A 16,176-nucleotide genomic window follows, 5' to 3' on the forward strand; every position below is an offset into this window, starting at 1 on the left:
CACAAACAAAATACAGACCGTTGAATTATATTATGGAAGTAATTGGATAGTACTATATACTGTATATATGAGGTATGAATAATGTTTGAACTAACTAACAAACGGTGATTAAAATAGTAGTACAAGTAATTATTTTTGCATTATGGGACGACAAATGATAAAATTAATTAGAAGAAGCCAAATGCGACTGAAAGAGCATTCCTTTATGGAATTCAACGCACAGAGTCTGCATACTAGTGCACCACCATTTCAATTAATGGTCAGTTCAGGATTAATTCACCATATATATTATTTGCAAAACTTTACATCTTCGATCTTCTTCCCCTTATATGATCGATCATCTAGATATATAGATCAACTACTTCTCTATCAGAACCCATTTTTAAATTTTACATACACCCACACACGTACAAATTACAAAAACATATATATATATATATATATATATATATGGCTTCTTTCATGCCTTTTACTAACAAGAATCTAGACATATTTATGTGTGTTTTGAGGCCAACAATCGCCATTGTTGATGATCTTGTGGATAGTTTAAAAAACTTCTCTTTGTTTACGGAAAGACTTGGTTGCATTCATTCCTCCATCTTCAAAAGCATCCATGGCAATATGGTATATATCTACTGCCTAATCCTCAACTTCCTATATCTATATCTTCTATATAATATATATATATATAAATATATATATGTATATATAGGTGTACTATACGTTTACATCTTTTTATTGGATTATATATCTTAATAGAGCAAGGTAGTTTTATTTTTCAGTCTATTATATATAATGGCTAACACTCCGGTAAGAACACTTTTAAAATAAGAACGGTGAAGACACTTAAAAACATCATTTTGATGCATTAAAAGTTCATAAAACCAACATAGTCCATAACTAATTATCATTATTTAAGTATTTAACAACACATTGATCCGCCAAAATCGAAATAATCACGATTTTTGTTTTGTTCATCCATCTTGGATGCATATTCATCAAAATGATGCATTCAACAAAAAACGTGATTTTTTTTATATTGACGGATCAATTTGTTGCTAAACACTTAAACAATGATAATTAGTTATGCACTATGTTAGTTTTGTAGACTTTTAACGCATCAAAATGTAGTTTTTAAGTGTTCTCACAATGTTCTTAAAAGTTCTTGTTTTAAGATTGTTCTTGTTTTAACGCATCAAAATTAAGTTCTATAGAAGCTAGCTTGAACTTTTCATTTAGATAAACATTCAAGTATATATATATACTATTAGTTCCAAACATAATGTTTATATTGATGGTTTTATGTATGTCCTTTATATAGATTGTATGGTATGGAGCATGGATCAAGAGGTCTAACGAAGACAAAGAATTACTCCAACAAGTACTTGTAAGTTGTAAAAAATAACATGAGTTAATTAATTAGTTCATTTTCTTTTTCTATCTTTTTTATTTTTATTTTTACCACATCAATTCATTGATTTCCTAGTTATTATTATTAATTAACCACTATTAGTTATGACGGCCAGCTTTCAGGATTGACTAATCTACAAAACATGGCCGTCCTACTCGAATATGACTTCATGGCCGCCTATGGTGGGGAGGCAAAGGACGGTCCCCCAGCCGCTAAGTTCTCAACAGGCGACACCATCAGTTTTAGCTCGACGCATCTCTTGCAGTCTAACACCAAAATAAACGAGCAAGACTTTTTGTACTCATGCTTCTCCGTATTTAGATCTTACTTCCTTAAGATGAATGGTACCATTTCCGGAGTTTGCTTAAAGTGTGAGAACTGTCCGGTTGTCGTCAATTTCTATGTGTGGAAGAATTTGCAGTCGTGTTACTCGTTTGTACTAAAAAACGATCAACGTGAAGAGCTTCAAAACTACTTTGGAGGTGCTAAGGTTTTCATGAAATATGATGTGTATAAAGTTGTCTATGTAAGTGCAGACGATGTATCGAGCTATCAATACTTCCCTCCTCATAAGTTGTTGGAAAACCATGTATCATCATCATCATCCGAGGTTAACTTGGAGGATTTAAAGTAATTAATTCGAATATACTAATTATAAATTATGTAATTCGACGTATGTACATTGTTAGAATCAGAGGCGAAGCCAGGATTTCTGGTTGATGGAGTCGTGACGAAAATTTTGTCGTAATGTGCTTAATATATAAGTAAACATATTCCTAACATCACTTATAATATAATCTTAACCATGTATTGAAAACTTATAATTGATACGGCGGAAGTAAAAAAATTTGTAAAGTACAAGGTTGTAAAATGAAAAACAATATAAGAACAAATACATCATGTAATACAGAGTATATTGCTACATAGTTGACGGACCTACCCACACCCACCAACCAAATGACCTATTAATCATTTTCCTCAGGTAATTCATTCTGATTCCCGGCATTTTTGTTTTCAATAGCTTTGATTTTCATTATTTATTTACATATTGGAGAGGGCTAAACTATATAAAACTTGATAAATCAACGACCAGACAATAGAAAAATCAGTCGTATTAGTGCTATTGGGGGAGGCTTGGTACCCTCAGCCCCCCTTGTCTCCGCCACTGGTTAGAATAGCTCAGATCTTCTATATATATGGGGTATATGTACAAACGCTACAAAAATTATCAAAAGATTTTGAAACTACTTTGTCATTTGCTTCGCAATATGCACAAGGTCTGTAAAATGAACTGAACTATTCAATAACCGTTTGGTGTAAAATTCGTTTGTGTTCATTTGTATAGTAAAGTTAATGAATATTAATACAATAATTTGTTCGTTTAATTAAATGAACGAATATAAACAAAACTCTTATTCAATTATTATGACTTAGATTAAATATTAAACCATGACTTTTTATTATACGTTATGGAACTTAACCAACTTTTCACATGTTCAATTTTAATAGATCTATTCACATTTTAAATTAAATCTTATTTAAAAAATCATCTTTTTATCAATGTAAACCAACTCTTTATTCATCTTCAATTCAATTAGATTTGCTAAAGATCGTTTGACAAAAATATTTAATTAATGAAATTCACAGATCAAATTTTAAAAAGTTTTAGATTGATTCTCAGACAAATTTTTAAGTCAATTTATCCATTTTTTTATAGAAATAAAACAAAATTTTTATGACATCATTATATTTATTGTAATATTAAATATAGTATGAATATTCACTTTCATATTAGAGTCATCACAATCTATAGAATGTTTTATTTCTTAGCCTATAAATATAAGGCTTATTGTAACCCTATTGATATTTTTGATTAATAAGATTATCTCCTCCCCATTCTCAATTCTTCTCTTCATCGTGTGTTGCAGTCTTTTTCCCTTCACCGAGTTTTTATCCCAATGGGTTTTCTTGGTAAGGTTTTTAATGAGACAACAAACATTATATTTGCGTATAATAAAGTGTGAATATCCAAGGAGAAGTATTGTAAAATTAAATATAGTATGTATATTCACTTTCATATTCGTGTCATCATAATATCTAGAATATTTTATTTCTTAACCTATAAATACAAGACTTATTGTAACCCTATTGATATCTTTAATTAATAAGATTACTCCCTCTTCTCTCTCAATTATTCTTTTCATCAATCTTATAATAATATTTCAATTAATGTTTACTTGTCATTATTAAGCTTTTTATATTATTTATTTCTTTTTTATTGTCTTGATTTATGACATCATCCTATTTAAAATTTAAATTATTTTTTTAATTGATTTATAAATTTTTTTCTAGCCTAAATCTCATGTATATTAAAATAATGTAATTATCTATTTTTCTTTTTGAAATGACTATATGCCAATTGTCAAAAATAATATCATTGTCTCTTTTTGTCTTAATATTATCAATCAGGTCGGGTATATTAAATAAAAATAAATGTTATGACATCATCATTTTATAAAAATACTTTATTCGTCATTTCCAAATTCTTTCTTAAAGTTTAGATTTTCTTTTGTTTAACTTACTTATGATATCATAAGCATTTTCTTTCTTTAAATTTATTTCATTTTATTTTGTTATTTATGGTGTCCTTTTCTATATATAAAAAAATTATTTTCTTTTGAAAACTCTAATATTTTATACATGGTTATTTAAATTTCTATCATTTATATAATTTTATCATAACAGATTTTCAAACTATCCACATATTATGCAAGTTAATATACTAATCATATTTATTCGAAACATAAGGTATATTATTATGAGATTATGAGTATGGTTGAACTATCGCATTCTTTTTAAACATCAATGTAATTTAAATATTACAAAATTAATTCTTATGTTGTCTTTATATAAAATATATATACTTATCTTCTTATATAATAAAGTTGTAATTTATCACACTTCCTAACCCTCACTCCCTCTCACCGTTTTTAAGCTTTTTAGCCCAACTAGAGTGAAGACTCGTGCGTTGCACGGCTAGGTAAGCGGTCGGGATTCACGTCTATTGTCGGGTATCGTGGCATGGTGGCAACAAAAAATGGTATTGGACTAATCATGTACTTCTGAATTTTTGGACCAGTATTGAAATCAGTGTAAGCAAATATTTTTTTGTTAGATGGGCTAATGTTGTTTGAAACATGGTCTGCGTCATAGGCCATAAAATCCAACGGTCTTAATTTTTCGTTTTTTTCTTTACATTTACTTGTGAAGATTATGTATAGAACTTCCATGTGTTGACAATGCCACGTCTCATGAGAGCTTAATAAAGTATAAGCAAATCGGTGGTATTGATCAAAGTATAGTATCAGATTCGTTCATTTTTTCCATTTTCTATGTCTAGTGACAATCTGAGCCTGTAACAAAGTTGCATCTAAACAGGCAGATCCACCATGATAAGCACATTCATATGTAAATCAGTCTATAATACTACCTTTAGCTACAGGCGTAACAAACTACCAATAGACCTGTCATCCCCGTAATGACATCATCGTAATAATTTTCAACCAACTTTTAAATGGAACAATGTGTAAGACTGGTCACCTTATACCAGGGGTGTTCTTTCATCTTCTAAGTCCCACAAGTAGCAAACACTACGCAAGCTAAATATATGAGCAATTGGATATGATAGAGATAAGAAAGAAGTTGACCTGATCAAATTTTATTGTGGATGAATTTCTTGTCAATTAATAAATGCTTGGAAATCAGAACAAAATAGAAATCTTGAAAAGAAACCAATGTAAACCATACATCACCAACTTTTAGCATAATAATCAAAGACTATATAACCCAAAAATAATAAAGTTGCAAACTTTGACTACTTTATAATTCAAGAAACCTAATATTTTGATATACTTGGATGAGTTTTCATTGAGTATAACAATTTACTTAATAAATCAATTGATTCCAATTAAGAAGAACTGAAATGACTACTGATTAAATTGATACATCCATCCAGTTTTTAGTACCTACTTTTTTCCCACCAGCCTTCTCTCTTTACACACACACACACACAATTTCTTATGGTAGTGCCATTTGGAGACCATCATCAGTCAGTCTTTTTGCCACCATAGACTCTAACTTCTACAGCCAAATTATGTACTAATTTTGCTCCTTATGTACGTGGTAGAGAAAGAAGTTAGCAAAGCTTTCCCCAATTTCTTTTGATATTAGCTAGGTCAATTTCAGCACTTGTTGCAAATCAATGTCTACATCCCTGACAAATAGCAAATTACCATAACCAATTTTTCTAAGATAGAAACACATTTGAATTTGGACCAGATATTAAATAAACTTTTAAATATCCAAATGGACCAAATGCAAGGCATGCCTGTTCAATGACAAACTTTCTAGTGGCATTGACATTTGTATAAATGAAAAACAAAACCCTTAAGTTTGCTAGCAGCTTTTCAAACAACAAGGCAGGAATTTGGAAAAGCGTCATATATGTAATTTATAAGCCTTACTATTTCAAGAATACTTGTACATCTATAACCATTTTTAACTCTCGATCTAGAGTTATTTTATGTATATACGAAGATATTACCATCATAGAAAGGTAAGATACTTCTCCGTCAATATGTCAATTCATCTAAGACATAAGTAGGTATCACAAAAGAAACTATAGGCATCCTTAAACAAAGTTAATCCTACCCCCTCCGCATAAAAATGTCAATACTCGCTTCATGGAATATGTTAAAACATTACAACAATTTATGTTCCTATAACGTTTTGCGTCACACGGTCCTCGTAGTTCACTAAAATATTAGCAACCGCATGAAAACTGCGAGATAACAAATGGTCTTAAGGGGAAAAAAGAGGTCGTATATTTAAATGGCACATGCAAAAAATGATAAATAAATTGAACTAAACAAGGGCAGTAGCATTTCTATGTACTTCTCCCTTAAAAATATGTGTAAAATTTAAATACGAATGCAACTAACATGTACCTGAACACAGGACCACTGTAGACCGAAGAACTTAAAATGGTAGGCTACTTAAAAAAAAGGCATTTTGAATATGAAAGTCAGCTTTATCTTTGATCATCATCTAAAACTTTATAATCAGATTGAATGTAGAACTCAATCCAGTCTTTTATACACACACCTTCATCTCACTTTGGGATACCCAATAACTCCAAAAAACTTTTATCACCTAGCAATGCGGAATTAGCAACCTCTGCACCTGGGTATCGAGTACATATTCAACCTCGCTACAATTGAAGCCTTCATATTCACCAGCATGGAAGTATGTATGGCCCCTAACCTCAAACACATGTCTAGTGCCAAGAAGGTTGCGCAAAACAGGTGGAAGGACATCATCAATCGAGTCATTCTGAAAGGGAAAATGTTAGAAACTGCCGATTAACCTTAATAGTTCACCACATAACTTTCACAACGGAAAACCATATAACACCTTTCGTTCCTCCTCCATCAGGGAGCTTGCTGTCCTATGCAACAGTTGTTATGTTGGTTCATCAGAAAGAGTCACAATGATTGACGCCGTCTCATCTCTCACCTCCAAATGAAGCTTGTACCTGCCACACAATAGACTTAATAAACAAAAACAATTGTTCATATCAAAGCTCACAAGAAAACAACATATACTTGATATGGGGGTACATGACACTGGATTTACAACCTTTACACCAGAACCCTTCTCTGGTCCTTGTCAGCCCCTTCCGACAACGACCGCTCGAGCAAGTCACCAGATACCAGCTTGTCCTGGTGTGGACGACATCAATAGGTGCAGTTGGCTTTGTGCTAAGATCCTCAGAACTGCAAGTCAAAAGTGTAAACTGTTAGGCTTAACATAGATAGCTCATGGGAATAACTTGAATGGCACATAGTTACAACCCAAGACCATCCTTGAACAATTTCAAAGGCGGCAAATTCTCATCATCAAGAATCTGAGTTGGAGATGTATTCGATACCCCCAATTCACCTACAGAACAAGGGGGGGGGGGGGAAACATAAATTACTATAACAATTGATAAACACATCAACATATGCAACACATGCAATATACTCACAACAGGGCAAAAAAAAACAAACTATAACAATTGATAAACACGTCAACATATGCAACACATACAACATACTAACCATTGTGTTTTTTAGCAGTCATGGCAGTAAGAATGCATACATAAGTGTCGGCCTTTGATTCTTTCTTTTTGATAAGGTCTTCACCCGTCAAGCCCCATAATGTGACGGGGATCTGCAAACCACTGCAAATTGATAGCCACAAATGTTGGTAAGTGGAATACTTTCAACAAAATTCAAATAACCACTAAATGGCTAAAAAATAGGCAGATTCCGTACCTCTCATTGGTCAGAAGGAATTCAACCGTTTATGCGCCTATAGACTTTGTTATCGGTGCACCAACATACATAATCTAACCCATGACATCTACAGGACATATAACAACTATCATTCAAAATAGATCGGGAACACAAACAAAACCAAATCAAATAGACCACATTCATATATTTAAATACACGTATACAAACAAAACTCCATATGTACTCCCCATCCGAAAAAAATAACCACACACGAATTCATCATAAGGGAAGTAAAATTAAATCCAAAAACCCCCTAAACAGATCAAAGGAACACAATAAAACACTAGATTGAAACAACAACTAAAATATAAAAAAATTCACTACAATAAGCAAGATTGTAAATATCGCTTTTCGGTATCGTCTCGGTCGACCATTGATAAGCGATATATCGGGAATTTATCGGGAATATATCGGATTTATCGGGGATATATCGGTAATATATCATCTCGGTCGACCACCGATAAGCGATATATCGGGGATATATCGGCCGAGATAACTGAGATTTACAACCATGACAATAAGATTTAACAGAGAAAGAAACCAAGTAAGTATTTGTTGTCGGTTGGCACAAGTTTCTCGAATGAACAAATTTGAAAAGCAGAACGCACAAATCTATTGACATCGCCAATAGACTTTCTGACATTCGTAGACCCATCCAATTCAATCATGTAGGCACTATCTTTCAAATTGCTAAAATCCTTCTTATTAGACATGACCCTAAACCCAACCAAGGTATAAAGACTACCTTCCTCCAACCTTTCAACAAACTTGAATGCCATATTATGCTTAGCAGAACAGTACATGATATTCACCTGCACAATAACACACGTAGATAGACAAATTTTAATATTTATACCATGGATTGACATAACAAAGTTACTTGTTAGCATACCTGTTCATCAGACACGATAAAATCAGTACTCATGGAATCCCCCCTCTTATTCATGACATCCCATTTGTGACAGATCATCACTGTCATAGGGCCATCAGACCCTGGCTGAAGCTCATTGAGAAACACACCAGACTGACCGTTAGAAGCAATCTGTAACTTAAGGCTGGCCATTACAAACAAATAAAATATATTAGTGAGCAATACCATTCCATTCCAACCAAATGGATTATTTATATTTCGGATGGAATTTTGATCGGTCACCCATGTAGGAAAGAGAGGAGAAGGAGATGAATACAAAGAATCGAAAGCAACAATGTCATTAAGTGTTGCATTAACAAATAAAACAATCAATCAACAATCCCTTCGTATGTACATATTTAACCTCATTAAATATAATATATAAATACACTAACATTTACACACACATATTACAAAAAAAAAAAAAAACTTTCGTCTGGGATATTGAACGGGAACCCATCCAGAACAGAAGGAAGAGGTTTTTATTGTATCATCATCTCAATTGAGCTGAACAAAGAAAGGGAAAATAAAAAAGAGTTCTGTTTTTAAAACTAAAAGAAAAAGATCAGATTATTCAAAGGGTTTTTTTGTTTGGGTTGGGCAAGGTTGTTAAATGGATTAATGAATATATGATTTGGGCCAAGCAATGGATCTATTAAATGGGCTTACATTTTTTTGTTAACCATATTTAAAGTAATGCTACTTACTAATAAGGTAACAATTAAGCAACAATTGCCGAGCCATAACCAAAAAAGAATTCGTTTTTTTTTTTATAAAAAAAAATATGGCATTGAATTGTTTGTAATAATAATAATTTAGTGATACATAATAAACCATAATAAATATGGATTAGCCAAATAAACAAAGCTATACACAAACCATAAGAAAGTATCCTACCCTTATTAAGTATACTAAATAATCCCATTAAGTACCCATCAATGAAAACTAAAAATCGGCAAATTTTTCCACTCCTATGATCCAACTTTTATATATAGATAGATAGATCATTTATAGTTGCACATTAAATATTCTAAAGTAACCAAATTACATCTATTAAATACCAATCGATAAATCGTCAATAATACGTTAATTTTTCCACTTACTTGATAGAACTTTTAGATATATATAAATTATTTCGGGGAACTTTAATCCTTATTTAAGACATATGTATACCCCGAAAGTCCCAAATAAAATCTAAGAGATGCCCCAAAACTATTCATGTGTGTAACTTTATTCGAGTACAAACGTGTCAATTGATAGGTGAGTAATATATATAGTCCACCTTAGGCCATGAATCTTGATTTCGATTCTTTACTAACCCTTTACTCGAGTATTAGTTTATGTCAAATCATTACTTTCCAAATAACTCAAGACGTTTAGGTGGTCTATATCAAGATTTATTGACTATATAACTTTAAATTTAAGTCGGGATATAACAATATACACGAGTCAATTTCGAAATGAAATAGTATAAAAATGAAGGTCAACGATTAATTCACATTTTTAAATTCTTTTAATCATAATATAGCAAGTTGGCAATACTACAGGGGCCAGATGATATCTGGGTTTTAGGATAACACTTTCTGTTCATCCCCACTCTTGGACTAAACATGAAAACAACAATAATACAACACTGAAATTTTAACTCAAATTTAAAGAATGGTTTCCTCAATCCTTCTTCAACAATCAGTTAGCTGTTTCATCTACAACTACCAGGTTCTCTGCATATTTTCACATATATATATGTGTATGTATGTATATGTCAGTATCTAACTATTTTTCTTCAATTGTTTTGGATTATAAACAGTTGGGCAAGAATTTAAAGAATGTGTTTGCACCAAAAAAATCCAACTTGATGGAAAGTTATAAGCATAATAAGAGAATTGGGGGAATTAAAGCAAGAACAGCAGAAGCAGCATTTGATACAATTGAAACTGCAACTTCACCCACTGCTTTCCCTTTTTTCCAAACTGGGTCTCAACAAGAAGACACCCCTGCTTCCAAGGTTCTATCTTCTTTTTTTTTCTTTCTTTTTTGTTAATATTAAACTATAAAGTTTCGATTTTTATGATCCATTTTAGTAGTTAGTGGTTTTAATGTCGTCACAAGAGGTCTCAGGTTTGATAATCATTAGGTAAACATCTTGGAGGGAAAGGGTTTGGAAATGCTCATAGGGTTAGGCCTCCTACAGCTGAAAACCTGAACAGTGAAAAACCTTATTCGTTTACATCTTGACGATATACGTGTTTAGGTGTAAAGTGTTGAATGAGGAACATTCTTGTTGTATCGAAGTTGAATGGTTTTTGGCTATGTATTTTATTGATTGGATTAATATTTTTTGTTTAATCAAATAGTTGGAGTTAGCAGATCCTGAATTTTATAAAATGGGATTTGTTAGAAGTATGAGAGCTTATGGGGTGGAATTTAGGGAAGGCCCAAATGGGTTTGGAGTGTTTGCCTCTAAAGATATCGAACCTAGTCGCCGTGCCAAGGTGAGTCATTTTTGCATTTATCTTGTCAAGTTACTTATGAATTATTACAATGCATCATGTTTCAAATGATTGTATGTTAGCGGGCGGCTGGTTAAGATTTATTTACCTCTCAGTCTGAGATGGTTTCGTGTGGCTCGATTGGTGTGGCTGAAAATACCTTTTGGATATGTTTATATGTTGGTCATATTTGTTGTAACTTATTTATTGAATTTGTTTGATAACTGAATGATGGAGAGTAATGCAGTTTCCTGATTGATTATTTTAAGGTGGTTATGGAGATACCATTGGAGTTGATGTTAACTATTAGCCAAACAACCCCATGGATGTTCTTTCCTGATATCATACCAGTTGGGCATCCGATATTCGACATTATCAACTCAACTGATCCAGAGGTAATCTATTTTTTTTGGATAAAAGTTTTCTATGATGATAAGTAACTTTATATGTTTATCGTTTGACCCAATTTTTTAAATCGGTGATTTAATCTCTATGCCAGACAGATTGGGACCTCAGAATGGCATGCCTTCTTTTATATGCATTTGATCATGACAAGAATTTTTGGCAACTCTATGGTGATTTTTTGCCTAGTGCCGAGGAGTGCACTAGTATGCTTCTAGCTACAGAGGTTTGTGTATATGTAGAATTATGTCAAATTCAAGTACTCAATGCTTTGGTGCAATACATTAATTGGTTTTTGCGATTTAAAATATCAAAAGCAGATTATCGATTAACCATTAGCTTAATTCATTATATAGGCACTTATATCTCTCTTTGATATTGACCTTAAATAATTAGAGAATCATGAAGTCATGATCATTTTTCAGATGCAAACACCCCCTTAGTTAACAAGCCAAGCCCATTACTTAATATTGAAGGTGACAACTCCGTTTACATCTAAATAAATCGATTTGGTTGTGTTTTGTGTCAAACTGCTCAAAATAAAAAGTTAAGCTAGAAGGAGAATGGGCCGAATGGGTTAGAAATAACCCAAAGGCTTAATGCGCTACCTCCTAATTCGTCTTATTCAAAGATTTAGATCATTACTGTAACAGATTTGGTTATATTTTTTTGGGCAAATGTAAAATATGTTTTTGCTGTCCAATACAAGTAGACCCTGTCTGTTTTTAACCGTACTAGAGATTACCCATTTTGACCCATTAGCATACCTTCCCGATCCATCCATCTTGCCACCTCTACTTAGTATTTCTATTCAACCAATCTGATTTTGAGCTCTAATCATATGGAAATGCGTGATGTCATTACTATAAAAACCATATGTTTTGTATCATGCTTTTAAAATCATTTCTTTTGACATGCGGTAGGATGACCTGAAAGAGCTACATGATGAAGATCTTGCTTCAACCATGAGAAAAGAGAAAGAACGAGTTGCGGAATTTTGGGAAAAGAATTGGGTACATTCACAGATTTTCATGTGATGCTTATATCTTCCCTGGTTTTAAGTTCCAAAAGGTAACCGTAATTTATATGTCTGTTTGTTCTCAGCACCCTGCCATGCCCCTGAAAGTAAAACGGCTTGCTCGAGATCCACAGAGATTTGTTTGGGCTGTTAGTATGGCACAAACTAGACACATTAACTTCAGAATTAGGATTGGTTCGTTAACTCAAAATGCAAATATGTTTGCTCCTTATGCAGGTGGTTTTTTCATTTATGTTTCCGTATTATTTTATCATTAGTTCATTTTGTAAATATTAGATGGATACTTGCTTTTGGGCATCTATATTTCCATGGCTTATGATGGAATATATGTGGTGCTATTTTGCAGATATGATGAACCATTCTTGCCAACCAAATTGTTTTTTCCATTGGCGATTCAGGGATCGTATGTTTGTGGTGATGACAAACGCTGGACAGCGGATTAAAAAGGGAGAAGAGGTAAAAATCATGACCATTGTTGCTCAATAATAATTCAGGGTCACAGCTCATGTTTATCATCATCTTTTCAGATGACCGTGAATTACATGAGTGGCCAGAGGAACAATATACTTATGCAAAGATATGGCCTTTCAACACCATCAGTAAGTTCCGTCGTTAAGATTCTGTTGTACATCTCTCCTGTTTGCTTCAACTTTGAATTAATGACATTTACCTTTTCATTTGACATTTTTCCAATATTGTCATCTTAATATTTACAGAATCCTTGGGATGTCCTACCATTTTCTGGAAATTCAAAGATCCACTTAGATTCCTTCTTGTCAGTGTTCAACATAGCTGGCTCTTATGAAGATTATTACCATAATAGTACACATTTTATTGCTAACTTATTCATATATATTTCTTAGTTTACCTATATGACTTACTGTTAAAATCATTTTCTACCATGGGTAATCTCTGTATAAATATTTGGCAGCCAATTTTGCAAGTGAAGTAGATAATTTTGTGGATGGAGCAGTTTTAGCAGCTGCAAGAACATTGCCTACGTGGTCAGAAGGTGATATCCCTCCGATCCCGAGCTTAGAAATAAAAGCCGTGAAAGCCCTGCAGGAAGAATGCCAACAATTTCTTGCTGAATATAGCACCACTTCCAAGCAAGACCAGCATATCCTAGGTATCATTTACATTTCCCTGACAAATAGGCAGATCAAGTGACATGTGAAAATGGACCGGGTTGGGTGGGACCTGTAAACATTTTGTGTATATCACTCATGACTACACGAACTTGAGTTACAATATAAAATCTGGCCTTTTTTTTTTTAATTTAAGAAACTTTTGAGGTTATGAACGCCAGTAATGGGGTAGTTATAATCCGTGCAACCTGTTTGACAGGTTTCCCTTTTGGTTGAGATTTTAGATTTACCCATTGTTCTTAAAAAAGTTGAACCTGCCACTCCTATTTCTTCAACATAAATCTGAAGTCACAATAACTAAATTTTAATGTTTGGGAAAAAGTAATTATACTTTTGATATTCTGATTATCTACAGTTCAGAAAATGACATTTGGAAAAACGTGTAGTCATTAAGTACACTTGGGTTGATCTATAATTCATGAAAACCTACCTTTCATGACAACATTCTCAATTAGTAACAACTATCAATTTTATTAAATGGAACCCTTCTATAAATTGATATCTAAAACATTATCATTGCGGTTTGCTTAAATTTAATCTCACAAGAACTTTTACTCCGCCCTTCCCTTCTCCAGATTCTACTCCAGAAATGAGCTGGACCCGTGAAGCTGCAATCAAGTATGTAAACTCTCTACTCATTTTGTTATCATTATCGATAAAACATGTATGAAGTTTGTCCTGTTGTGACCAAAAGATCTTTGGCTTTAGTGATATAATGGCATAATGAAAGTAAAGAATCTCACATAAAGGTCATCTGCACGATAAACCCAAAAGCCTTATCGACAATATATTGGTTTTAGTCCAATATGAATTGTGTGATTGTAATGCAGGTATAGGTTGCACAGGAAGTTATTTGTGGAGAAAGTTATACAAGCTTTGGATTTATACCAAGATAGGATATTGTTTTAGTTACAGGGCAGCATTTAGTTTTGTAGGCTAAAAAGGGTTCCCTTCCTAGACTGTACCAAGTAGAGTATGTTTTAGACATAGATTTCTCTTTCACTTTTTACTTTTCCTTTTGCTGTCTTTTTCGATTTTCGTATTATATACCGTAGGGTTATGGAGAATGCCATGTTTGCACTTTATAGTTTATATATGTGTTTATACAAACCATTGAACGCCAGTCAGGCAAGCATTTAGAACACGGACTTGTCTAGTGACAAACTGACAATGGAGTGCCTCTTTGATCCTTATGATTCTAACCTTCGATGTCTCCTATATTTGAAGGGTTGGACACCAAATTGAAAGTAAAATATGACCATTACGTGGGTCAGATGTGTCTCGTGCAAGGATGTTTACTGTTTCACCGAAACGTATTGAACATGTTAAACACCCAAAGTAATTTGCGGGAGGACACAAGTTGGCAGTTGGCTCCCAATCTCCCCATATACTTTGGCTTGTAGGTTTTAGGCGTGTTTGTTATTTACATAAAAACACTGACCTTTTATTTAGTTAGATGTTTCAGATCAAGACCCGTTTGAAAAGCCTCGAAATCCTTACCCAACATATTGAATGGACATTTTGTGGTTGAAGATAGCCTAAACGTATTTCCTTTTTTAGTGACCGGATATTTATATTGAATTGGTTTGAAATGTCAACATTATTTGACTTTTCGTTCATAGGTTATATGGTTTGTAAATACGAAGTGCTCTCAAAACGGATGTTATGTAACCAAATTTTCGTTGGATGGTATGGTTGCAAATATTATATTTATAAATACTACTAACTATTTAAAAAAAGAATCAGAATAGTAAAGTAGTTGTTTGGTTTTCCTTTTTAATTCGTTTTTTATAAGTGGATTGCGTAGTTGTTAGCATGTATGCTTGGATTTCTTTTTTAATTCATTTTTTATCGGCCTGAATGACATGTAGATGCATAATTAACTTATAAAAAAAAAAAAGACTTAAAACATTTATTTTCAAATGGCTAATGACCTCAAACACACGTAATGTTAATTCAAATCTTTTTAAGTAAAAAATAAAGTAACTCCCAATACCGTTTTCTACGGGTTTTAGGTCCTAATACCGTCTTTGACGGCGTATGAGGGAGGTTGAGATGTAAACAGCCTTACCTTTACCAAAGGTAGAGAGGCTGCTTCCATCTTCTACCAAAGATAATGAAAAAAAAAGATCTTCAGCCTTGCTCAGCATAAGGATCTAACCCATAACCTCTTTCTCTAGAGGCAATGACTCCAACCACCGCAACCCAGTTGGTTTTTCAAATCTTTTTAAAGTATACATGCATTTATATTTTCTAATAAAACATTTAACCCCTCCTCAAATCTCAAATTAAGAATCAATCTCTTTAATATGCACTTTCATTAACGGACATAACAACAAACTGATTGGCCAACAATATCCTTAAAAATTATTTACAAAA

General features: G+C 32.8%; 2 protein-coding genes across 2 annotated transcripts; both read left to right on the top strand.

The window, feature by feature from the left end:
- Positions 1 to 435: 435 nt before the first annotated feature.
- Positions 436 to 2,078, top strand: LOC122594196. The gene is made up of 3 exons (XM_043766663.1): positions 436 to 624; positions 1,322 to 1,387; positions 1,527 to 2,078. Exons 1-3 carry the CDS (start codon positions 451 to 453, stop codon positions 2,043 to 2,045), a joined length of 759 nt encoding a protein of 252 aa, XP_043622598.1. The 5' UTR covers positions 436 to 450; the 3' UTR covers positions 2,046 to 2,078.
- An 8,218-nt stretch (positions 2,079 to 10,296) lies between these two features.
- Positions 10,297 to 14,941, top strand: LOC122592497 (protein PLASTID TRANSCRIPTIONALLY ACTIVE 14). Its single transcript, XM_043764740.1, has 13 exons — positions 10,297 to 10,435; positions 10,527 to 10,724; positions 11,074 to 11,211; positions 11,478 to 11,603; positions 11,708 to 11,836; positions 12,534 to 12,623; positions 12,715 to 12,865; positions 12,996 to 13,105; positions 13,177 to 13,248; positions 13,366 to 13,471; positions 13,581 to 13,778; positions 14,373 to 14,415; positions 14,628 to 14,941. The coding sequence occupies exons 1-13, from the start codon at positions 10,379 to 10,381 to the stop codon at positions 14,704 to 14,706; spliced, it is 1,497 nt and encodes a 498-aa protein (XP_043620675.1). The 5' UTR covers positions 10,297 to 10,378; the 3' UTR covers positions 14,707 to 14,941.
- Positions 14,942 to 16,176: the final 1,235 nt, after the last annotated feature.

This window comes from Erigeron canadensis, chromosome 3 (assembly GCF_010389155.1).
Source record: "Erigeron canadensis isolate Cc75 chromosome 3, C_canadensis_v1, whole genome shotgun sequence".
In the NCBI taxonomy this organism is placed as follows: Eukaryota; Viridiplantae; Streptophyta; class Magnoliopsida; order Asterales; family Asteraceae; genus Erigeron; species Erigeron canadensis.

What these genes read in the sequence shown, in the direction of transcription:
- LOC122592497 (XM_043764740.1), top strand. Translation starts at nt 10,379, where the DNA reads ATGGTTTCCTCAATCCTTCTTCAACAATCAGTTAGCTGTTTCATCTAC. An exon ending in AATTTTGGGAAAAGAATTGG is followed by an intron (nt 12,624 to 12,714) that starts GTACATTCACAG and finishes GTTTGTTCTCAG; the next exon opens with CACCCTGCCATGCCCCTGAA. An exon ending in TGAAGATTATTACCATAATA is followed by an intron (nt 13,472 to 13,580) that starts GTACACATTTTA and finishes AATATTTGGCAG; the next exon opens with CCAATTTTGCAAGTGAAGTA.
- LOC122594196 (XM_043766663.1), top strand. Translation starts at nt 451, where the DNA reads ATGGCTTCTTTCATGCCTTTTACTAACAAGAATCTAGACATATTTATG. An exon ending in AAAGCATCCATGGCAATATG is followed by an intron (nt 625 to 1,321) that starts GTATATATCTAC and finishes TCCTTTATATAG; the next exon opens with ATTGTATGGTATGGAGCATG. An exon ending in AATTACTCCAACAAGTACTT is followed by an intron (nt 1,388 to 1,526) that starts GTAAGTTGTAAA and finishes TATGACGGCCAG; the next exon opens with CTTTCAGGATTGACTAATCT.